General features: G+C 46.5%; 1 protein-coding gene across 2 annotated transcripts in view; it reads right to left on the bottom strand.

The window, feature by feature from the left end:
- Positions 1-11,036: 11,036 nt before the first annotated feature.
- The window catches only part of Rbm5 (RNA binding motif protein 5), a 30,167-nt gene continuing 17,203 nt past the window's right edge, over positions 11,037-24,000 (bottom strand). For both annotated transcript variants that reach the window (XM_028756844.1, XM_028756845.1), the window contains exons 11-25: positions 23,832-23,929; positions 22,997-23,084; positions 22,759-22,836; positions 22,606-22,678; positions 21,362-21,447; positions 20,908-20,992; positions 20,609-20,700; positions 16,534-16,695; positions 15,276-15,425; positions 15,123-15,194; positions 14,373-14,552; positions 14,023-14,097; positions 13,009-13,106; positions 12,800-12,929; positions 11,037-11,642 (exon numbers count right to left, since the gene is read on the bottom strand). In XM_028756844.1, coding sequence (XP_028612677.1) covers positions 11,517-11,642; positions 12,800-12,929; positions 13,009-13,106; positions 14,023-14,097; positions 14,373-14,552; positions 15,123-15,194; positions 15,276-15,425; positions 16,534-16,695; positions 20,609-20,700; positions 20,908-20,992; positions 21,362-21,447; positions 22,606-22,678; positions 22,759-22,836; positions 22,997-23,084; positions 23,832-23,929 — 1,593 coding nt within the window. In that variant the 3' untranslated portion in view covers positions 11,037-11,516. The remainder of the gene's footprint in view (positions 11,643-12,799; positions 12,930-13,008; positions 13,107-14,022; positions 14,098-14,372; positions 14,553-15,122; positions 15,195-15,275; positions 15,426-16,533; positions 16,696-20,608; positions 20,701-20,907; positions 20,993-21,361; positions 21,448-22,605; positions 22,679-22,758; positions 22,837-22,996; positions 23,085-23,831; positions 23,930-24,000) is intronic.

A 24,000-nucleotide genomic window follows, 5' to 3' on the forward strand; every position in this document is an offset into this window, starting at 1 on the left:
TGTGTTTGTGTATTTATTTATACATCTGTGTGTGCACACTTAGGACAACTTGCAGGAGTTGGTTCTGTCCTACCGTGTGAGTCTCAGAGACTGAGTTTATCATCGAACTCGGCAGCCAGATCCTTTTACCTGCTTGAGCCATCTTCAAAGGCCCCAGTAGCATTTCTGTGAAGCCCAGAGACCACCCTGCATGGCTTTGTGTGCCCTGTCTTTACCAGCACGGAGGAGGCAGAGGCCGTTAAGAGTAAGCTGGAGCCTTCATCATCTGGGGACCTTGGCATGAAACCATGGTGGCTGGCTGGGGGGAGACACTGGTCAGTCCTGTTAGGACTGGGCATGAGGGAACCCAAATCATACCTTTCACACATGTGGACACACCACACGTAGAGACTGCATAGACATCTTTGCCCTAAGATGGCCGAGACCCCTCTCCAGTCAGACGAGTTCCTTGGGAAACAAATTCATACCCATCTTCATCTCTACTCAACCTGGGGTGGGCCAGGCCTTGTGGGACTCAGCCACTGTCCCACGGGATTCCTTTCTGCTTTGCCTGTGCCCTGCAGATATGACCACTTGCATATTTGCACAGGGTACACTTGGTTTTTCTGCTGTGTGGGACTCCCAAGCTTTCCATGAACAGGAGGAGGAGGGCCTGGGGCTAGACAGGACGAGCAGGAGCCAGAGTGGAAGGCTCCCAGGTACATGTGTGGGGGTTCACCCCAGGCTTACCTGGTCTGCCTTCACCTCCCAAAATCCATGAACCTAGCTTGGGCAGGCCTGGCCTAAAAGCCTTTTAGGAAGTGTACGTGACAACAGGTCAGGAAACCATGGATGACCCCATAGGTCACCTGGGCCTCAGGCATTGGCACAGAATGCTTGGCTTTCTACTGGGCATTTCTACTACTAATGACTCCATTTCAAGACTCACGCTGTAGTCTAACTTATGTTGTCCAGGCTAGCCTCGAACTCCTGCCTCTGCCCCAGGGTGCTGGGATTATAGGGATGAACTACCATGTCCAGTTAAGTAAGGGATGCTTTGAATTCCCTAGCTAAGGACTGTCACTGTGTTGCCCACACAGGAGAGAAAGCACATTTTCTCCCCTGCCCCCAGCCCTAACTCCAGATGAGGCCTGATTTACCACAAACAGCGTGTTACTCCCGTCCTGTGCCTGTAACATTTTCACTCAGCTCAGCGTGCCATATGTACGCCCACGAACACAAGACAATATTTATGTTTGGAAATCACCAATATTTACTCACATTTTATGAGCTCCCCCATCCCCTGCCTGGGAGAAGTATACTTATCTTCTCCAATGCAGTAGAGAACATGCTCATGAACTCCAAACAGTGTTTACCCCAAACTCCAGTTGTTTTGTTTCTTAGCAGCGTGAGTACAGCCCCGAGTACATAGCTTAGCTGTAGCCTGAGAAGACATGCGCATGCGCATGTAGCAGGGGCCGTACCCACAGGTTACCGTTATTCAGCATGCGCAGTATAGTTGGCTTATTTATTTCTTGTTTATTTTTGAGAGAGGTCTCCTATGTAGCTCTGGCTGACCTGGAACTAGATATGTAGACCAGGATGGCCTCGAACTCACAGAGATCTGACTAACTCTGCTTTCTGAGTACTGAAATTGAAGGTGTGCACTACCACAGCCCCAGGCCCTGCCTTCCATGTTGAACAACCTTTAGCCTTTCCTGCTGTTTGTCCTGGTGCTCCCATGGGGAGGCATATGGGGAAGATGAGAAGGCCATGAAGAGTGGGTCCTGGGCTGCGGGCAGGCGGATCTTTGAGGTTCTCTAACCTATGACAGGAAGCTGGTTTCTTCCCCTATAGTTGTTTCTCAGCGGTGTGCTGAGTGGTTATCCGGCTCTTCCGTCCGACCTCCACTGTTTGACGTCCTTTCCAGCCCCCAGTGGATGACTTGGCTTGGAGGGTTACTTAAGCCTTTAGCCAGACGGGTAGGAAGCATCTGGGTGGATGGTGGCCGACCTTTCCCCATCATCTCTCTTGCCCCACACCCTCCTCCCAGATCCCTCCAGGCCTTTCCCCCTTCTTGAGCACCCTGCTCCCATCTTCCAAAAATGTCCCCTCAAGCTGCTGCCTTTCTCCATCCTCCAGATCTACGCTCCCCCTTTCGCCTACCATGAGGTGAAATACACAAACTATGTGGTGTAGGGGTCAGGATGAGGGGTGATGGGCTCTGGCTAGTGTGGCATCTTAGAAGTGGCTCTTTCACCACTGTCTGCTCCTGAGCCTTGTCCTACGCCAGTAGGCTTTCTCTGAGTCTGACCCACCCTTGTCTAGTAAGAAGCCCTCAGACTACTTAGATGAGGCTGCCCCCAGAAGCTAAAGACTTGTGGTTTTGAGGCAGCCTCTCTCGACTGCTTTCAGGACAAAGGTTCGGGCCAGGACCTGGCAGATTCTGCTTATCTCTGCATAAATATTTATCAGGCTCCAGGGCCTAGAGCCTGCAGCTGGCTAGGAGAGGAGTGGGGAGCAGGGAGGGGGGAGATGCTGTAGAAAGATCTCAAAGCCCTTTCCTAATGAGGGTGCTGGGAGGGGGGACTGCCGCCCTGGGATCCTCTGGAGGGAGAAGACAGATGGACAGCGAGACAGAGTAAGGGCGAGCTTGGGTATAATACAGCAGGCAGACCTTGTGTCCCCAGGAAAACGGGGGAGGAGGCCAAAGAAACAAGGCTACTTGAGACGTGGTAGTCTTATTTTATTTATTTTATTATTATTTTTTTTTTCGAGACAGGGTTTCTCTGTGTAGTCCTGGCTGTCCTGGAACTCACTCTGTAGACCAGGCTGGCCTCGAACTCTCAAACTCAGAAATCCACCTGGCTCTGCCTCCCAAGTGCTAGGATTAAAGGCGTGAGCCACCACCGCCCAGTGGCCTGAGACACGGTAGTCTTCTTAGACTGTGTTCCCATCAGAAGTGTTGAGAGCCGTGCTCCTCCCACGCAGTAGGCTCTTCCCATCGTCACCCTCCCCGCGTGACCTTATCTCCACACAGTCCTAGGCCTGCATGTCCTAGGCCCGAATGTCCTGAGAGTGGTACTTCGGCACCGTAGACTCCCAGCCACGGTGCTCCACGGCAATGCTTTTTCTAGATCCAAGTGTCTGCAGAGCTTACTGCCCTTGTTTTGAAAGGACCGGTGCCCGGTGCAATCCTCTTACCTTTCCCCACCATCTCTCCTGCCCCACGCTCTCCTCCCAGATCCCTCCAGGCCTTTCCCCCTTCTTGAGCACCCTGCTCCCATCTTCCAAAAATGTCCCCTCAAGCTGTTGCCTTTCTCCATCCTCCAGATCTACGCTCCCCCTTCCACCTACCATGAGCTTCTTTTCTTTTTAGCCACAGGCATTGCAAACCTAGGTGAATCACTCAGGCTAGCCACCTGGGGGAGGGGGTCTTGTTAGATCCTCAGCCCAGCTCTCCTGCGAGCCACCGGCACCCTGCCGCTGCCTCTCCTCATTGGCATGCTGGTGAGACCCACAGGTGGAATCAAAGCTCTCTGCAGCAGAGCTGAGCGGCACAGCTGGGATCGGGGAGACAAAGACTCTCCAGCCTGGGGAAGAGGGGCTCTAAGGGTAGAGAGGGCATATTTTGGAACCCAGTGTTTCCTTCTCAAACACTCCTAAAGATAAGGAGGACAGCCAGAGCCAATGAACACCCCAGTAGATAATGAGGGGATTGGGGGGGGGGAGGGACAGCCTCAGGCACAGCCTAGGGGGGAAGGCTCCCTCCCAAAGCCCAGAGCGCTCATTAGTGGAAGCCTTCGGGGAGAGGCGGCTAAGTGGGTCAGTCCTCCCCCAGCTGCCTGACAGGTGTGGGTGGGGAGGAGGCGTCTCAGCCTATTGTCCCTCTTGGAAGTCAGTTCTGTTCTGAGCCCCTGTCCTTCAACTCCCCCCTTTTCCTTAGCCCCTGCCCACCAAGCCCTCAGCTGCTGTTCACCAGCTCCCCAAACCCCCTGTTTTTCCTTCCTTATCGTTTTGCTCCTGTCCCCAACTCCCTTTAAGCCCCCGTCCCTCTACCTCCACCTCCAGACACTGTCCTTCAAAGGGCCACTACCTCCTCCCAGAGAGTCCTCCTGCGCTCCCTTCCCCCTCCTCACTTCCTGCCCTCACTCATCGGAGCTTCTTGGGTACTCAAATACACCAACCATAGATGTGGGGGGTGGGGTGGGGTGGTTCCGCCAGCCTCCCTAAGGCATCCTCCAGACTGAGCCACACCTGGGAGAAATTGAAATCTTAGACTCTTCCCCTACCCCCGCTAAAGCAGCAGACATCCCTGTCCGGGGCACGGCAGGCAGTAAAACACAGCTCCAGCTCTGCTGGGGCCAGGCTGTGGGCTGTGCCAAAGCAAGCGTTCAGATTAGGGAAAAGAAGCCAAGCAGGGCATGTAGCAGGCTCCTAGCCAAAGCCTTCCTGCCCTGGGCACCTCATGCCTACTGGCCTTGGGCATCCAACCTGGGGTCCCAAATTCCCTCTCTCCACTGTCCCCACTCCAGTCACACTGATGGTCCCAGAAGGTCTATGGAGTGGAGGAGAGAGGGAGAGAATTTCAAAGGTGGGTTTTTGTGCAGAATGTCTGGGTTCTTCCTCCCAAATACGGGTTTGTAGTTGAGGGAGGACAAGACACACAGTATGGTAGCTGGTTACCCTTTCTTCCAGATCTCAGTCTGGTTTAGGCTATATCTTGATCAAGGATTTCCCTTTTCCATCCAGGCTACCTTCTTCAGGTAAGAAATCTCTGTACCTGTGGGGCTGGTCCCAGGACAAAAGATAGATCGCAGATGACTATCTGACACTCTTGCCATCAAGGCCACAATTCTGGGAAGAACTGAACAACTTTCCTGGTCTTCACCAAGTTCCATGGCTGCTCCAAGGTCACTGCAACCTGACTAGACTGAGTCTGGCTGCACAAGAGTTAATCTCAGCCCCCACCCCCGCCCCCTGCCCCATGTGAGCACAAATTCCAGGAACGCTTTCCATTAAGGCCGCTAGCTCCGAGCAGATTTCATTTACATTAATAAGAACCAGAAAAATCTGTGTGTGTGTGGGGAGGGGTGGGGCGTGTGTGATGTTCAGGGTGTGTGGTTACTGCGCTCACAGTATGTATTTGAGTCTGGTAGAGGGGCAGCATCAAGGGGCTCAGAAGGGAGCACTGTGCCAGGGTTTTGATGCCAGGGAAAGGTAGAGAACAGCTAGCCTGAGAGATTTCTGTCAGGAAGAAAAGCCCAGCTCACTGTGGAGAGTCTTTCCTGAGAGGGGGAAGCAAGAATCATCATCAAGGGATGGCAGAGTCTAGTCTTTGAGGTAAGACAACCTCTGGAGCCCAGAGTCAGAGGTGAGAGCCCTACATTTGTATGAGCTGCTGAGCTGGGTGTGCTGAGGCCTGGTTTTACCAATCCGTGGGCTCTCCCTCTCTTCCGGGGGTGGTGTGGCTACTATTGTATTCTGAGATGTAAGGACGTGAAGCCCATCCCTCAGTCCAGTTTTCTTCTTGCAGTTTTGAGTCAGCTCTGAAGCTGAGCAGTGGTTTGCCCCTTTTGATCCATTCAGGAACTCAGGGAATGTCTAAGAACCACTCCCTGGAAAAGGGGGGTAGACAATAGAGAGATAGCTCAGCAGTTAAGAGCACTGCTGCTCATGCCCAGGTTCCAATCCCAGTATTCACATGGTAGCTAACAACCATCTGTAACTCCAGTTCCAAGGAATCTGCTGCCCTCTTTTGGCTTCCAATGGCACCGGGCATGCACTTGGTGCACAGACATAAATATTCATGCAAAACAGCCATACACATTAAGAAAATAAATCTTGCCGGGCAGTGGTGGCGCACGCCTTTAATCCCAGCACTTGGGAGGCAGAGGCAGGCAGATTTCTGAGTTCCAGGCCAGCCTGGTCTATAGAGTGAGTTCCAGGACAGCCAGGGCTATACAGAGAAACCCTGTCTTGAAAATAAAAAAAAATAAAAAATAAAAAAAATAAAAAAAAAAAAAAGAAAGAAAGAAAGAAAAAGAAAAGAAAAAAGAAACTAAATCTTGCCAGGGATAGTGGCACATGCCTTTAATCCCAGCATTTGGGAGGTAGAGGCAGGTGGAAGGCCAGCCTGGTCTATAGATCGAGTTCCAGGACAACCAGGATTACACAGAACAACCCTGTCTTGAACTCCCCTCCACCCTCCCACCTCCCTGCTAAAAAACTTAAAAAACCAAAGTCATCAAACAAGGGGAACGGGCAGAATGAGTATGTGCTCTTATGTACCGGACAGTGATTTGCACTGCTGTAATCTGATGCTATACCCCTGGGAGTTCCCGTTTTCATCTTAGTTCCTAACCAGCTGCCAGAGGAGGTCTCCTTCCTTCAGGGACAAGCACATCTGATTCCCTCCAGGCTGTACTTGGCACACAGGGAGGAACTTGACTCTGCCTGCCCTATGTGCTGATGGTTAGGACAGAAGTATACATGACATACATGCTTTACACATTAGATTGCAGGTGTTTGATGGAGTGGCCCTTGCATACTTCTAGGCTTCTGGGAAAAATATCCATCCTGCCTTCTACTGCTGGATGACTAGGTCTGTGCACATACCACCTGAGTGCAGAAGGTGGCTCCTCAGCCAATGGTTGAGAAGTGGAAGGGAAGGGAGCCCCAGTTGTAGTACCTCTCAAGATATGAACTCAACTTTGCCATGTTCCAGACTCAGTAGGTAGGGCATCTTCTGCAGGACAGGCTATGGCGGGCTTCCACACCTGCCCACAGTCTGGTTCTGGCATCAAGTCAAGAAACGATGAAGGGAGGTTTAATTGCTCCCATGAATCATCCTCAAATAGCATCTGTCCAGCCTGACACTGGGTGTTGATGCTTACCTGGGACTTGGGAGCCTGGAAGTGGGAACCACACCTGGGCTCAGGGGGCTTCCTGGCCTCTAGAAGTGAGTAGGAGTCCTAGCTCCCCCCTCCCCAGTGTCTCATTAGCATACTAAATTCACCCACTGCACAGTTGTCTTATGTCAGCAGCCTCAGAGCAGAATGGAAGACTCCCCCAGACCCTCTGGCTGCCTGCTCCTCCCCTTCTTATCTTGCCCCCTCAGCCTCCCACCCCTTTGCAGCAGCTGCAGATCTCTCCAGCTTCTCTTCCCAGCATCCTCTAGGTCTTGCTCTTTGTCTTTTGTCTTTCTTCTTTCTCTCCCTGGGGCATTGGGGGTACATCTGAAGGCCCAGATCACTCCAGAATTGTAGAGTATGGTGCTGGGGCTTGACAGGTTCCACAGGCTGTGAACACGAGGGCCTCTCAGCTCCTCAGAGGGTCTCAGAGACTCTAGCTTTCAGCTTATTCTTCAGCCAATCCTGTCACCATCCTACCCAGCAGGTAACCTTGAACCTGAGTTGATGGCCTCAGATCTTGAGGTTTGACAAGGTACCCAGGTTGGAATCAGGCTTCAGTATTCCCCAGCAGTAGCCTCTAGTCATTTGAACATCAATCTTCTCTCTAAACTGGATGAAAATGGAGCCTGGACTGAGCCAGATCTGAGGGCCCTGTACTTTCTGCTGGAACCAGCTTTCTGTCTAGGTGTGACTAACTCTAGAGTTTGTTCTGACCCTAGCAGAGGCTGGTAGAGCTACCCTTCCTGCCACTTTTTAGAAGACAAAGGAGAAAGGCCTGTGGGCATCCCTAGCTTCCATTGAGAGCTCTAGGCAACTCCTCATGGAAGCTTCAGGTCTGATGTGAACTAAGTCTGAGTCAATAATTATGTAGATGTAAGATTATGAGGCAGAAATGCATTTTATTGACTGAAGAACTCCTTTACCTGGGAAGGAAAGGATTGTTCGGAGACTTGAACACTCACAGTACACAGGGCCAGCCTGGTCCTTGCCCCACCGTCCCACAGCTAGGTGCTGTGGGTCTGGAATTTCCCCTTCTTTTTTACAGAAAGGTCTTCCTTATGTAGCCTTGGCTGGTCTGGATCTCACTATCTAGACCAGGCTGATCTGGAACTTATAGGAATCCACCGACTCGATGGGCGGTGGTGGTGCACATCTTTAATCCCAGCACTTGGGGGGCAGAGACAGGCGGATCTCCGAGTTCGAGGCCAGCCTGGTCTACAGAGTGAGTTCCAGGACAGCCAGGGCTACACAGAGAAACCCTGTCTCAAAAAACCAAAAAAAAAAAAAAAAAAAGAAAAAAAAAATCCACCGACCTCTGTCTCACAAATGCTGGGATTAAAGATCTATGGCACCTTGGCAGGTGATAATTTTATAAAAAGATTTTTAATTATGTGTACAGAGTCTGTATGGGTGAGTGAAGATGTCCATGGAGATCAGAGGGGTCAGATCCCCTGGAGCTAGAGTTGTCAACAGCCCAAAGCAGGTGCTGTACAGGAGCAGCACTCACTCTATTATTATTATCTACAGAGCCCTCTGTCCAGCACCCTCTCTCCCTTTTAAAATCAAGGCCAAAGGCCTCACTATGTAGCTCAGGCTGACCTTGAATCCTAGTGTCTGGCTCCCAAATGCTAGGATTATACATTATACTGAAAACATCTAACTAGTGGAACTTTTAGAGGAGAGAACCCCTGAGGAGCTTACAGCCCTGGCAACAAAGTATTTTATGGTCAGCTTAGGAAGTGCATTTCCAGTGCCTTAGGCCTCTGGCTTACTTCTGCTCAAACTGGCCTGGGAAGATAGATGATGGAGTGCTGCCACCTCGTGGCCACATACAGCACTGTGTTCTCAGGAACTGGGTCTCCTGAGAGCAATCTCCCCCTTAATCATTCCACCTGTCCCTTAGGGCATTCACCCCTCCGGAACAGAGGTAGCAGGACTTTGGCACCCTTGAGATCCCCCAGCCAGACTTTGCATGCCTGGAGAGCTTAGCTCAGGCCTGGCTATACTCATCTGGGCTTTGAAACTTGTTTGATGCACAGCCATGACAGCTGCTCCTGGATGGTCCTCAAAGCCCTGCACATTGTAGCAGCTGTTCTGGCCAAGGGCAGTCTGGACTCAGAAACCCTGGAGGCTTTCTGCAGGTCAGCCTAGGCTGATGGGGAATTTGCATTACCTCAGCAGCACACACCTCCTCAAACCCAATCAAAGATGGTTAGGAGGAAAGGCGCCCCGTAGGCAGGCTAGCAGGGAGGTATCGGTGCCCTTAGGACTTCAGCCTTAGTTATCAGGGGTGAGAGCTATACAGTACCAGGGCGTCTCAAACACAATCTTGTGTGAGATCTGAGCCCCAAGTCTGTAAAATTAAAAACACTGGAATCAGAGGCATGGTAGCAGGTGTGGATGAAGAGCAATGTGCAAGTCTCTTCCCACTCCAACAAGCAGTGTAAAGAGGTTTCCAGTGCTCCTGCTGGTGTACGGCAGAGCCGACTTAAGGCTTGAGATGGCTGAGGGAGGGCTGCCTTCTGCAGGGCAGAAACGACCATCCAAGCTTTGATGATTCCACTGCAGCTAATTAGAAGCTTCCAGACCCCATCCTACCTGTGCTCACCTGAAGAGTCATCCATGCTGGCTGTCAGACACAGCTAATTAGGATGCTTATGACTGCTGCTCAGGTGGTAAAGTCACTACCCTCTCCCTAGAGGCTTCTGGAGGTAGGACTGGCTGATCATCCCCAGGGCAGACACTTGTCCAGCTGACACATCTAGTGCCCAAGCATAGGGAATGTATGGCCTCATCTCTGAGTGGTTGCCATGTATGCCCACACTTGGGAGTTTTGCATTTGGTCTCACTTTGCCTAGCAAAGCTGCAACACACCTCTCCAGGGAACTACTCAGCTGGCTGGGACTGGCCCATTTAAAGTCCTTCCTATTGTACATCCCAGCTGTGTAAGGTCCATGCCTACCTGAACACAGACTATCTTCCCTGACAATATCACGTCAGTGGAGTTTAAAGCAATTTCACATTGGCTGTTGGAGCACCGGCCTTGAGTTTGACACCCACACACTTTCTGCCCACCTGTGGTGGTACACCCACAGTTCCTGCACTTGAGAGGCAAAGGCAAGAGGATCTTTGTGAGTTCAAGTCCAGCCTAGTCTACATAGCGATTTCTAGGAAAGCCAGGGCTATATAAACTGACCCCCTTCTCCCTCGTCAAATCAAGTAATAACCTGGAGGAACAGATCAACAATTAAGCACTGGCCGCTCTTACAGAAAACCTGAATTTGATTCCCAATATCCACATGAAGGCTCCCAGGGGATCTCCCATTACTTCTGGTATACAGGTATAGACACGCAGCTATAAGAATGACATTTCTTATGCACTAGGCCCTAAGATCAACTACCATCCCATTTAAGTCTTTTTGGCCAAAATGTTTCTTGACCCCGTGTGAAGGACAGAAGCCCCATGAGTGTGCCACAGCGCTCCCTGCAGGTGAAGAGTACTGGGGCTGAGTGTTGGCACCTCCATTCCAGAAAAGGAAACGAGGTTTTATTTGAGCCATTGTCAAGGCAGGGAGGATGATCATGCCCATAAAGGCAGCACTCTGGAGGCAGAGGCAGGACAACAGAAAGTTCAAGGCTAGCCTGGGTTACATAGTGAGACTGAGAATAAACAGGGACTGGAGAAGGCTCAGTGGTTTAGAACACTTGCTCTTCCCCAAGGATCCACACTTGATTCCCAACACCCACAAGGCAGTTCATAACTTCACCTTCAACACCCTCTTGTGGCTTCCGTGGGTGCCAACATGCACATATGCACAGACATTATATGAATATACATAGATCTAAAATTTAAAATTTTTTAAAAATTGAAGAACAAAAAACAAAGGGGAGGTTCTATTTCGACAAGCAGTAACCTAGTCATGTCCTCTCTGCCCTGGCAGGTCTAGAACATGAATACTGAGACAGAAGCAGTCCCTTCCATGCTTAGGAACTGAAGTAGAGGGAGCCAAAAGACTACCACAAGTACCAAACCAGCCTGTGTTTTATAAGCCATCTCAAAAAAACCCAAATACAAAGAAAAACCACAGCTCTGACTGGCTCAACAGCCTTTACCACCCATTCTCTCAATAAAGACACAGGAAACCCATTTTTGAAGGTATTTCTTTTGTAAAGGAGCCAGACGTGGCAGCTAGACTGAAAATCTTCCAAAATTCTGTACAAATGTATAATATACAAATATACACAAGGCTATTGCCAAGAAAAGACATAACAACAATAAATGACAGTGGTGGCTTTGGTGTTGACAACCACTCTGAGCTTCTCAAGCCCCCAGGAAGCAGGGACACAACACAGGCTACAACATGTAAAACACATTACATTTACACTATGTACACCTTAGTATAAAAAGCCCATTGTCCCCTTTGTTCACAAACCCTCAGGTGGGAAGAAAGGTTGTTTACCCAATAACCCACATTTGGGAGCTCATTTAAGGTAGGAGAACACCTCAGAATGAAGTGGTTCACCCTAAAACTATTAACAGCACAAGGCATGCCCTTAGAGACAGGCAGTAAGAGCAACTGAGAAGATGGCGTGCTCCCTGGGCTCAGCATGGCTTCCCCAGTCTCATTCCATCTCAGTGAACCGGGCAAACATGGCTTTCCGAACAGCATCTTTGTAGGAATCGGCACCCGACAACCCATATGCACTGCCTTTGGCTCCTAAGCCAGCTCCTTTTAGCCGGACTTGAGCCTGCGGAAACAAAAAGATTGTTAGTAGCTGGTAAGCAGGGTATGGATTGCACTTACTTCTCATCCCACCCACAACACTGAACAAAACTACCCATAAAGAGAAGACAAGGGTTGACACTGGACCTGGAGGCAGTTTTAAGGACTGGGCCAATAAAAATGACTAAGGAAAATGAACCCACTAATACCCTTGAATGCCTATTCAGTGAACATTCGTGGCTAGAAAGGCCTCTATAAGCATTTTGCTGAGGCCCAGGAAAGGTAACTCTAGGTACAAATTCCAACAGGATGGATAATGCCAATAAAACTCACAGGCACTGGGAAAACACACTTGCATAAAATAAAAACAGAAAAAGCTTGACAATGGTTATGCCCCAGGGCACAGTGGGGCAGTCTCTGGTACAGTTCCTGTTTTGCTTGGCCAATGGTCTGAGCCTTTGAGCCTAGGAATGTCACAATTTGGGCTCTGACAAATTGAGTGATTTCTTCTCCTAAATTTAAATTTGAGATGAGCAAGTTGGCGTGGGTAGGTTCAAGACTGGGTCTCACTAAATTGACCAGCTAGGCCTTGGGATCCTCCTGTCTCAGTCTGCCAAAACTAGGCTTGTACCACTGTATCTGCCCTAAATTTTCTTTAAAAAACTACCGTCTCTGTATAGGGGCATGTATGGCATGGTGCACACATATCAGAGGACAACTCTGTAAAGATGGTTTTTGTCTAGCTTTATGTAGGCTCTGGGGACCTAACTCAAGTTGCTAGGCTTCCCTTGTTGAGCCATCTTGTTGGTCCTGGAATATTTTAATTATTCACTCATTTTTGTGTCTATGAATATTTTGCCTGTGTGTCTATGCACCATGTGTATACAGTGCCTGTGGAGGCCAGAGGAGGTAATCAAAAAACCAGAACTGGAATAACAGACTCCTAAGTGGGTGTAAGGCACTGAACCTGGGTCCTCTGTAAGAATAGCAAGGACTCTCAACTGATAAACTCTCCAAATTTTAATTTTTAAACAAGGACACTAGGTAGGGCTATGGCACATGCCTTTAGTTTCAGCACTCTCTAGGCAGGAAGAGTTTGATTCCAGCCTGGTCTACATAACACCCATAATACCCTGCAAACCTGCACATCCAGCACCCATGAATGTCAGAGCCTATACTTACCTCAATGGGGGCGGTGATGCCTTGACACTTTCTTCCTAAGCCTGAGCCTTCCCGCCAGCCCATAGCCTGCAGCATCTTGTTGCCAATGTTACTGTGGTCAATGCCGTCTTTGGTGGGCTGCTCGTAATTCCTGCCAGTGGCAAACACACAGTTACTTAAAACAGCCAAAGCCCTAGCTAACGAACTGGAAAATGGTGCACATCACATACACAGTGCCGGCATCAAACTGCTTCTTGCGCTTGGGCTCTGGGGGCTCTGGAATTCCGTATTTCTCTCGTCTTTCTGCTGCTCGATCTCGGTATTTCATCTGTATAGAAAAGAACAGTAAAAAGATAAGGTAGGAGTACCCTCGTTTCAACTTTCAATAGATGTTAACCTGCAGTACCCTTTAACCTGGATCCTGACTATTTAGTGTGGACTACAATACCAAATTCCTTTGTTTTTTCTTTACTACTCTTGGTCTCATTGCTTGTTACTGTCCTAAAGATGAAGAGGCCAGAACTACCCATCCCTGGGTAGCATCAGTTGGACAGGTCTACTTCCAGAAACAGAGAAGTGTTAAAGAAGCTTCCTGAGACCCAACCAGCAAAACCCAGAGAGCTGGCACTATAATCAATGGGGGAAGTGTTGAGCACAGACACCTCAGATTTATCCTGGGGCAAGAAATTTCTAAATCATTTTTAATGTATAGGCCTCCATATGCATTTACAATTCTATCTAGCCCTCTCTCATCAACCACAATCCCACAGGCATGACAGACTAATAAACCTGCGTGCTCGGCTCCATTCATCACTGCAGCCACTCCTCCCTTCTATATGACCGGGAGATCATCACATGCTCTCCTGTCTTCAGTGCCTCATTTGAAGCTTCACCACTCAAAGCTTTTATCAGCAGGACAAACAAGGAAACAGGATTTTTTCCTGAATAAAAGCCACTGTGGGGCTCACAAAGCACAGGCTAGTCCAGGTTACATGAGATATAATGGCTGGATGACAAATGTTTGATACACCCTTCCTCTTTGCTTAGGAACCTGGAATTAAATGCAAAATAAGAGACTGGTGTGGTAGTACAGGCCTATATTGGCAGCTACTTGGAAGACGTGAGCCCAAGAGGTCAGGGCCAACCTGTGAACACAGCAAGACTGCATCTAAACAAACAAACCATAAAGTACTAAAGGCAGTTACGTCAGGATTCTCATCCAAACACAGTATCCATGGACTCACCTCTCTTTCCCTCAGCTCCAAGGCTTCCAACTCCTGCTCACTCAGCCTGGATCTTCGGTAGATGTCCATATTTTGCTATTACAAAAGAGTTTACAGACCCATTTAGAATTCAGACCACTTTAATATGAAATGTCATAACATTAGTACTTTGTTTTATATTCTGGTCAAATCTCAACACACCACAGCATCCAAACCAAATCCCGGGGTGTGTTAGGACACAATGATTCTCTTACCTCCTACAACACCAGGTACCTATGCAACAGAAGGTTATTTACTGAACCTTCACCAGAGTCATCACTCCCACTATTAAATTCCTCCCCTCCCCAATAAGCTTTGAGAAACACGGCCACCTTGTGTAAATCGGAGAGCTGCTGGTGCCTGACCAGGGCATCTTTGTTTGGGAACTGACGTCGGCACAACAGGCAGGCCATCTTCTTCCAGTCAGCTAGTTTCTCTTCCTCACTCTCAAGTCTCTCTACCAGCTCCTCCTCATTGTCACTGTCACCACTGTAAGCAGCAACCAGACCTCTCTGGGGACAAAATGACAACGGGTCACTAGAAATTCCACAGATAAAACAGCACCAAAATGTGAGAGAATCTCCATTGCTCTGTGTTGTCTTTTAGTAGTAAACAACACTTCATCAACTGTATGGAACAGCCTTCTAGAACCAACCCATGGAGCCCAAGAAATAATTTCTTAGTCGACTGTTTTCAAACCACTGATCATGCATAAAAACTCCAAACACAACAACAGATCAGAGCAACGGCCCAGCTAGCCCAGTATCTATCAAGGAAAGTAAGTTTTCGCTTTGTCCTAATTTTCTTTCCAGACCATTAAAAATCCTATTTACAAATGCCTCGAAAGCCAATTTACTTAGCTCAGGGATTCAGGCTTCATTCATCGGTCCATCTCACCTGACCTCAGGCACAGAAAACAAAGCCCCCAATGTGGATTCTATATGCCACAGCTGTTCCAAATATCCACTGACAGAGAAAAGTATCCCATTTTAAGAGGGAATTGTATTAGGCAAGATGTAGCAGAGATTCAAAGTGGGACATAAACCACACAGCTGGTTAAAACACAGGTGGTACTTCCTTACTTTAAGGGGATTTTCTTCATCTCCATTTCGCACCAATTCAGGGATGAGCTGCTGCCTTTCAGCTAAGGCTCCCTGGAAAAGAGAACAAGCCATGAGCTTCAAATATTAACACAGACAGCCATTACGAAATGTGGCTACTCCTGTTACCATTACCTTCTTCTCAAAAAGAGCAAAGCCAGCATCTGCTGCAGCAGATTCTCTTCTTTCTTCTTCTCTCAATGAACTGACAGGTTGAAAGCTGTTTTTAAAATTTTCTTTCTGCTTATTTAAACTCTTAGCCCAGCGTTCCATGTCTTTGGCAATCTAGTATCAAACAACAAACACCATCAAAAACCACTTGCTTCTCTGTAATCTAACAAAAATAAGCTGAGAAGACTCTTATGTTGTGGGTCTCACATGGTAGCTCAGTGGTAATCTGAGTTTGGTTCCTGGAACCCATGGTACAGGAGGAGAGAACTGATGCCTTTAAATTGTCTCTGACCTCTACTCCACATACAAGCAGACAAACACAAAGATTTATAAAATGTGTATGGATCTGTGTGTACAAGTGCAGTGCCTCAGAGGTCAGGAAAGCGTGTCACATTCCCTGGAGCCAGAGTGACAAATGGAAGATGCCCAACAGAAGTGCTGGGATTCAAACTGGCTTGTCTACAAGAGTACTGTGTGCAGCTGAACTATCTCCCTGTGTCCGGATTTTTCAATTTGGATTGTGAGGACTGTACTCATGCTGTGCAGAAAGCACTTTACTGACAGAGCTATCTCCCCAGCCGCCTGTCTAACTATTTTTTTAGACAGGGGTTCATGTAGTCTTAAGTCACTATGGCCTTGCAAAGTTTTTTTATGGATTAAATGTCAGGCAACTGAACATACTAGGCAAGTACTTTCCCACTGAGTTGTATTACCAGTGGTTTATTTACATTGAGACAGGATTTTACTAAGGTGCTGGTGGGAGAAAAATAAATGAAGGAAGGAAGGAAGAAGAGAAGGAAGGAAGGAAGGAAGGAAGGAAGGAAGAAAAAAGGAAAAGAAATCCATATTGGCTCTAAACTTGTGAGCATCTTAGGTTGCTTCATTATAGGCCTGTACCAACAGGACCAGTAGCCCAGTTTTTAAGAATCCAAATGAAGGGGGCTGAAGAGATGGCTCAGTGGTTAAGAGCACTGACTGCACTTCCAGAGGTCCTGAGTTCAAATCCCAGCAACCACATGGTGGCTCACAACCATCTGTAATGAGATCTGATGCCCTCTTCTGGTGTGTCTGAAGACAGCTACAGTGTACTCATATATAATAAATAAATCTTAAAAAAAAAAAAAAAGAATCAAAATAAAACTGACTTAAGTGTTATAAGCCAAAAATGAAGAATTAAGTTGCTTTAACTAAGGAACCATGGTGTCCTTCATGGTGTTCATACCTGTTGAGCGGTTTTGCTCTTGGGCTTTTCTTTCTTCTCCTTTCCCTCTTTTGTTGAAGGCAGGCCAGCCTGCTGGTTAGAGCTAGACTCTGCAGCTGGCACGTAGGTCTCCTTCTCTCCATCCCAGTACAAGTACTGCTGTGTTAAGGAATTATAGTAGTACTACAAGAAGAAATAAAAGAATGTGCAATGATTATAGATTTGCTGATAAAGGTTTTTGTGGTAGTGAGGATTAGTTCTAAGGTAATACATATGCTATATAACTGCTCTACCACTGGCTATTCCTCAAGTCCTGTTATGTTAAATTTATTATGTCCACAGTAATACATGTCTGTAATTCTAGCACTGGGAAGTAGGAGCAGCAGGGAGGATCAGGATTTCATTTTCAGCTACAAAGGGACTCTTAAGTCAGACATCTTTCAAAAAAGCCAAAACGAAATCTACCTAGGACTATGTATTTCCTGCTTAGAAGTAACTCACAGAACACTTTGGAATGCATGAGGATAAACCAGCTAGTAAAACATGAAACTTTTAGAAAAAGTAGAATATGACTGATTTTTTCTCAAGAATCTAGGAGTTTTTTTTTTTTTTTTTTTTTTTTTTTTTGGAGACAGGGTTTCTCTGTGTAGTCCTGGCTGTCCTGGAACTCACTCTGTAGACCAGGCTGGCCTTGAACTCAGAAATCCTACCTGCCTCTGCCTCCCAAGTGCTGGGATTAAAGGCGTGCACCACCACTGCCTGGCTTGTTTTTTTTTTTAATATTTAAAAACAAAACAAAGCAGGATCTTGGAGCTGGAGAGGTAGTTCAGTGGTTAGGAACAGGGGAAGTTTTCTAAGGGATTTGGGTTTGATTCACAGCAACAATATGGTAGCTCACAACCACCTGTAACTCCAGTTCCAGGGGATCCAACCCCCTCTCTTCTAGCTTCTTCAAGCACTGACTATGAGGTACTAAAGTATACAAGGAAGCAAAATACCCATAATAAAATAGAAATTTAAGAATTAAAACAGGATCTCATGTAGCTGTGCTCATATTTAATGTGTAGAAGAGGCTACTCTGAACTTCATCTTCCTGCTTTGACCTCAGAAACCTGGGATGGTAGGCATGTGCCACACCTGGTTTATTTAGTTGTTTTTGAGACAGGGCCTGCCTGTCCTAGAACTCACTATGTAGACCAGGCTGGTCTTCTGAACTCATAGACCCACCAGCTTCACTTTGTCACAGACAACTTGTAGGAGCTAGTTTTCTTCTACCATCTGGGTTCTGGGTCATCAGGTTTGGCAGCAAGGGCCTTTAACTATTCTACTAGCTGGGTCCTCTATGATGTCTCTTACAGAGAAAGGAACCATGGGATTGTCACATCTATGGCTGAATGAAGAATTGCCATGGAGATGTCAAACTGAACAAATGACAGAAGTGAATGAACAAGGAAGAAGCTAGGCACACAGGCAGGCAGCATATTGTTTTGTCACACTTCCCTCTCAGAAACCAAAGGCACTCAATGTCACCTTCTTGCTAAATGTACTTGCTATGCTGTGCTGTAAATACAGCTCCCAGGTGTAAGTAGATATGTACTTATGGAGTGTTAGAGCACTTTCTCTCCTTAAGCTATAGACCCCAAATAAAATACTCCCTGGACATGCTACACCCATCCTCAAGAATACACAGGATGCTGAGTAAAGAGGCCAAACACGCTGGGCGGTGGTGGCGCACGCCTTTAATCCCAGCACTTGGGAGGCAGAGGCAGGCGGATTTCTGAGTTCGAGGCCAGCCTGGTCTACAGAGTGAGTTCCAGGATAGCCAGGGCTACACAGAGAAACCCTGTCTCGAAAAACCAAAGAAAAAAAAAAAAAGAGGTCAAACACAAAGACAACAGTGTCTGAGTCCATTTAAAACAGGTAAAGTCAGAGACAAAAATGTCTATTAGTTTTTTTGAGGGAGAATGGGGGGACGTGGGAGGCAGGGGCAGAGGAAGGGGAGTAACTTGAGATAAAAATGTTCTGTAGATTAGAGGTGCTAGCTGCTAACAAAATGATTACACTAAAATCCACCAAATTATATATTCTGATTAAAATGGTAAATTTTATTTCAATTGGGGGGGGGGACCCACCTAGAATTTAAAGTTTCTAGCTAGGCCGTTTTCAATTTTTTTTCTTAGAATAAATTTTTTTTTTAAAGATTTATTTATTTATTTATTTTATGAATATACTGTAGCTGTCTTCAGACACACCAGAAGAGGGCATCCAATCTCATTACGGATGGTTGTGAGCCACCATGTGGTTGCTGGGATTTGAACTCAGGACCTCTGGAAGAGCAGTCAGTGCTCTTAACCGCTGAGCCATCTCTCCAGCCCTAGAATAAATTTTTAAAACTTCTTCTCTCATATATTATATCCACCAAAATTTCTTAAAAAAGTGTATCTGTATCAGTTGTTGTCCCGTGTGTGCAGACGTATGTGTCTGCATATGGCCATGTGAGTTTGATAAAGGCTCTGCATACTCTGGGTGGGAGGCTGCAATGGTATGAGCAGCCATGAGTGTGTTCCTGGAACCAAGATCAAGGTCCTCTGGAAGAACATCAAGTGCCGAGCTTTGAGATATCATCCATGTAGCCCTCAGGCTTCTGATAGTCCTGCTTCTACTTCCTGAGTGCTGGATTACATGTGTGTGCCACCACGCTTGGCACAAAAATCTTCCTTTTTTTTTCCTTGTTTTTGAGACAAGGCCTGACTTTGTAGCCCATGGCTGCCAAGAATTTGCCATGTAGATTGTAGTCAAACTTATAGTCTTTCTCTACCCACCAAGTACTGGGATTGTTAAAGGCTTGTATCACTACTCCTTCTGTAGATCAGGTTGTTTTGGAATTCAGTGACCACCTGCCTTGTTCCTAACTGCTGGCTGGGATCAAGGGTGTATGCTACCACCACTCAGCTAGCACAAAATCTTAATTTGACAAAACTTTCTCTAAAAATACAATCAAAATATTGGATGCTGAAGGGGGAGGGTATTAATTGGCAACAAGCATGCTATGCACATATGTTGGGAATGTTCTTAGTGTGTGTGTGTGTGTGTGTGTGTGCGCATTGTAAAATTCAATTCCTGGCATCCATAGGGTGGTTAACAACCATCTATTATAACTCCAGTCCCAGGGGGATCCATCGCCCTACTGTAGTCTCAATGGATACTGTACACACAGTGAACAGATATAAACATAGGTAAAACACATAAAATAAACCTAAACTCAAACATGTTCACAACTCATACGCTTTTATGTATATATACAATATACCTCAAAATATTGAGGAAAAATCCCACAAAAAATCTATTATATGTATAAGAGTGTTTTGCCTGAATGTATACACATGCTCCATGTTTGTGCCTTGTGCCCACAGAGGCCACAAGAGGGCATCAAATACCCTAGAACTGGAAGGATGGGCAGTGTGAGCTGCCATATTGGTGCTGGGATCTAAATAGGTTAACCACTAAGTCCATCCCCTAGCTCACCTCAGGACATTTGTCAGTACTATATACAGCGTGTATGTGTGAGGTGTGAATGCGGCATGTATATGCTGGTCAGAAGACAACTAGGGGAGGTGGCTTTCTTCTGCCACTCTCAGTTCTAGGGATCAAAATCAGGCTGTTGCCAGGCGGTGGTGGCGCACGCCTTTAATCCCAGCACTTGGGAGGCAGAGGCAGGCGGATTTCTGAGTTCGAGAGTTCGAGGCTAGCCTGGTCTACAGAGTGAGTTCCAGGACAGCCAGGACTACACAGAGAAACCCTGTCTCGAAAAAACAAAAAAACAAAACAACAACAACAACAAAATCAGGTTGTCAGGCTTGCATGGCCAGTACTTTTACCCACTGAGGCATCTCATTGGGACGGTAAACATTTCTTAACCTTAAATCCTGAAATGAATATTGTTCATTGGTAGTCATGAAGAAATTAATGAAAGAAAAATCTTACAACTTATCTGGGTCACACAATCCTTTTAGGGAATATTTCATCCCATGCCCTGTAAAAGTATTAAGTGAAGCCAGTTTTTTCTAGTGATATTAAGGAGGGAAATAGCACTTACCTGTGAGTTAGGGTCGTAGTAGAGCCCTGTTGTAGGATCATAATAATATCCTGAAGATTCATCATATTGATAAGTAGACGTGTCAGGTACCGCTGCAAACACAAAGCCCAGCCAGTCACTCACGGGAAGAAACTTGATGTCATTCTCTAAGCCAGTGAGCTACAGCAGGCCTTAATATTCTTTCTTCACATTCCCAATTGTCCCTCTGACACCCATTTCAAAGGGAGAGGAACTTTATTAAGAACAAAGGCAAAAATTATGACCTTCCAACTGTCAAGAGTCCCATGAGGTTGGCTTACCATACTTGGTACCAGGAACTACACCAGTAGGGGAAGCAGCTGGGGCCTGTGTACTTGTGCTAGTGCTAGGCTGTGCTTCCTCAGTCTGGAAAGAACATTAGCTTCAATGTAATTTCAACTGTAAATCCTCTAAAGAGAACTATGTCACTGCAATCATCTAGGAAGAAGGAGTCCCCTGACAGACGCTCTGCAGCACGGATCTAGGGCAGCTCTACAGCAAGAGGCATGCTGATGGCTCTCTAGGTCGAGTGGAAGCATTTACAAAGTATAAATACGACCTGCTTGGTACTTTATACTTAAAACACATGCACATACATATAATAATTTTTAAAAACCTAATGAAGAAATGAGGTAAAATATATGTAATTAGTCAACCCTGGCTCATATACCAGGAAAGGGTAATAGCAACACAGCAACAAAGCTATCAGTTCTGTATTTAAGAGCAAAAGATTACCGGAGAGCCAGGAGGGTTGGCGGTCTGATTATAGAGCTGGGGACTCTGGGACACTACAGCTGCTGAGGTGGTAGTCACTGTGGTGCCTGGTGATAAACAGAAGGTTAGGTAGAGCTACAACATGAACTCCAGCACAACTGTTCATTCTAGCCTTCACTATGTAAGCTGTTTCTATATCTCTTTTTTTGGGGGGGGAGGGTGGTGGTGGTGGTGGTAGTGGTAATTAGGGTTTTGTTATGTAGTTTAAATGGTGGCCTCAAACTCATGAATCCTCTGCCTGGGATGTAAGTTCAAAGCCAGCCTGGTCTACAGAGTGAGTTCTAGGACAGCCAGGGCAACACAGAGAAACCCTGTCTCAAAAAACCAAAACTTTTATATTCCATATTATGACTAAGAAAGGAAGAGAAGCAAAAATCTGCATATTTGGGCTAAAAAAAGATGTGACTCCTAAGACTTTATATTATAGTTGTGGAAGAAAAGCTAAAGCGACCTCTGTTTTCTATGACAGCCTCACATAGCACAGGCTAATTTGGAACTTGTTTTGACTCTAAGAATGACCTTGAACTTCTGGTCATCCTGTCTCCACCTTCTGTATGCAGTGCTGGGGATTTGGTCCAGGCTTCATGTATGCCACAACCCTTTATAAACTGAGCTTCATCCCTAGTCCCAAAGACTCCATTCTCTCCCTGCAAGTTTCACTACGAAGGTTTTGCACCAGTAAAACAGAGATCCACCAGTCTCTGACTCTTAAAATTTGTGGGCCACCACACCCAGCTACATAACTATCATATCTAACTGCCCAAGTCCCCCCACGCCCTTTGGAGACATCATCTATTTGTGTAGTCCTAGAATTCACTCTCTAGGTAAGGCTGGCCTCTGCCTGCAGAGTGCTGGGATTAAAGGTGTGAGCCACACCAGCTACCAACGTTCTCTTATTGTGGCTCTGCTGATGGGTGTCTGAGTGTTGCTATAGGGCCACATGCTCTCTGCTCAAACTACTGTGGTCACTCAAGAACATGGTGGGAAACACAGCTAAATTCCAAGAACAGAGTTCATCATTGCATTGTCTCTAAGAAGTTATACTGAGTCAGTGTACACAATTTTTTTACCGGACTTTTGGGTTAATAATGACAGTCTTCAGCATGCCCTCTCAATTCTTGCAAGGATATGGACTTGTAGCTTTGAGTCTAGTTAGTATTTCCTTAACCACAGTTATTTAAACAAAAGCACAATGGAGATGATACCTGATGTAGCTGACGTATCAGACTCCAGTCCTCCAGCTTGTTGCTGATAAAATTGCTGGTAATCCTGTGAATACTGAGGGAAAGTCCACCATTAAGAGCTGCTATTTTAGCAGTCTGTAGATTAGAAGTTGAATGCTAGCTAAGTTCACCTACTTGAGTATACTGTGTATAGCCATCCTGGCCTGGCTGCATATAACTGTAGTCAACATTGCCTCCTTCTCCACTTTGAGACTATAGAATATCAAAAGAAAAAGAACCAAAGATAAAATTAGTAGACAATAAATGAAGATGTTAGAAAGCAACCCCTAAAAACATTTCAGCAAGCAAGCTTATGCTGAGCACAACAAGAAAAGCCATCTTAAGGAAGAAGACCCTTTCTTATTGCTCTCACCTGAGTGGATGACCACTGAGCAGCAGCAATGGCTGTACTAGCTACAGAGAAGGCGCTGACACGGTTACCATCTGGAAGGACCAAATCTCTGAAATCACAAAGATGTAACATCATGTGATTCTCTCTGTATGTCTAAAGTTTGTGCTTCCACTGTGCCAAGTTCATTCCAGCCTTTGGGGTTGGGGGAGGGCATGTGTCTCAAATGCTAGTAAGGTTGAATTTCTTAAGAAGAGGGAACTTTGTAAACCTTGGTGGATGTCACTTTATAAATGATCCAATAAGGTATGTGTTAGATGATTAGTGATACTAGAGAAGAAAACTTTGTGTACTATACACGAAAGGGTGTGAAGGTGTGCTCACTGTATGTGGAGACCAGAGGCTGACACACAGTATCCTCTTCTCATTCTCTACCTTATTTTTTGAGACAGAGTCTGCCAGGATCTCCTTGTCTCCACCTTAGCACTAAGGTTACAGTTATGGCAAGTGCAGGACCTACTAAACCATCTCTAGGCTCTAAACAAAAGATACTTACAGCATCAGACAATAATGTGATACATTAGCATGCTGTCCTGCAAGCTAAGGATTATCTGGACAGGTTTGCATTACACTGCTTGAGTTTGAATAGAATGTGTTTTCAATCCATATGCTGAAATCATTATTAACTGGTGATAGAGGACTGGAAGGATAAACCGTAAGAGAAGACAATCTTCTCCCTCTTGGTCTACCCAGGGAAATCGTGTTGACATTATGGAGCTGAGGTACAACTGGCAAACATCCTTATATAGTAAATATGTAGCTGTTATGAGTTTGAAATAAGAACAATGACACCACTCACTTTCTGGCACTTTTTGCAAAATCAACTCCAATAGTTTTCCCATCAATTTTCAATGGAGGATGGAGACTCTGTAATATCTGAAGCAGCTGAGAGGCGTCCTGAAGGAGAAAGTGAGGAAAAAGAATTAAAGATATAATTAAATATTGCCCTGCCACGTACTCTATGTCAG

Source organism: Grammomys surdaster, unplaced genomic scaffold, assembly GCF_004785775.1.
Source record: "Grammomys surdaster isolate TR1022 unplaced genomic scaffold, NIH_TR_1.0 126131, whole genome shotgun sequence".
Taxonomy (NCBI): Eukaryota; Metazoa; Chordata; class Mammalia; order Rodentia; family Muridae; genus Grammomys; species Grammomys surdaster.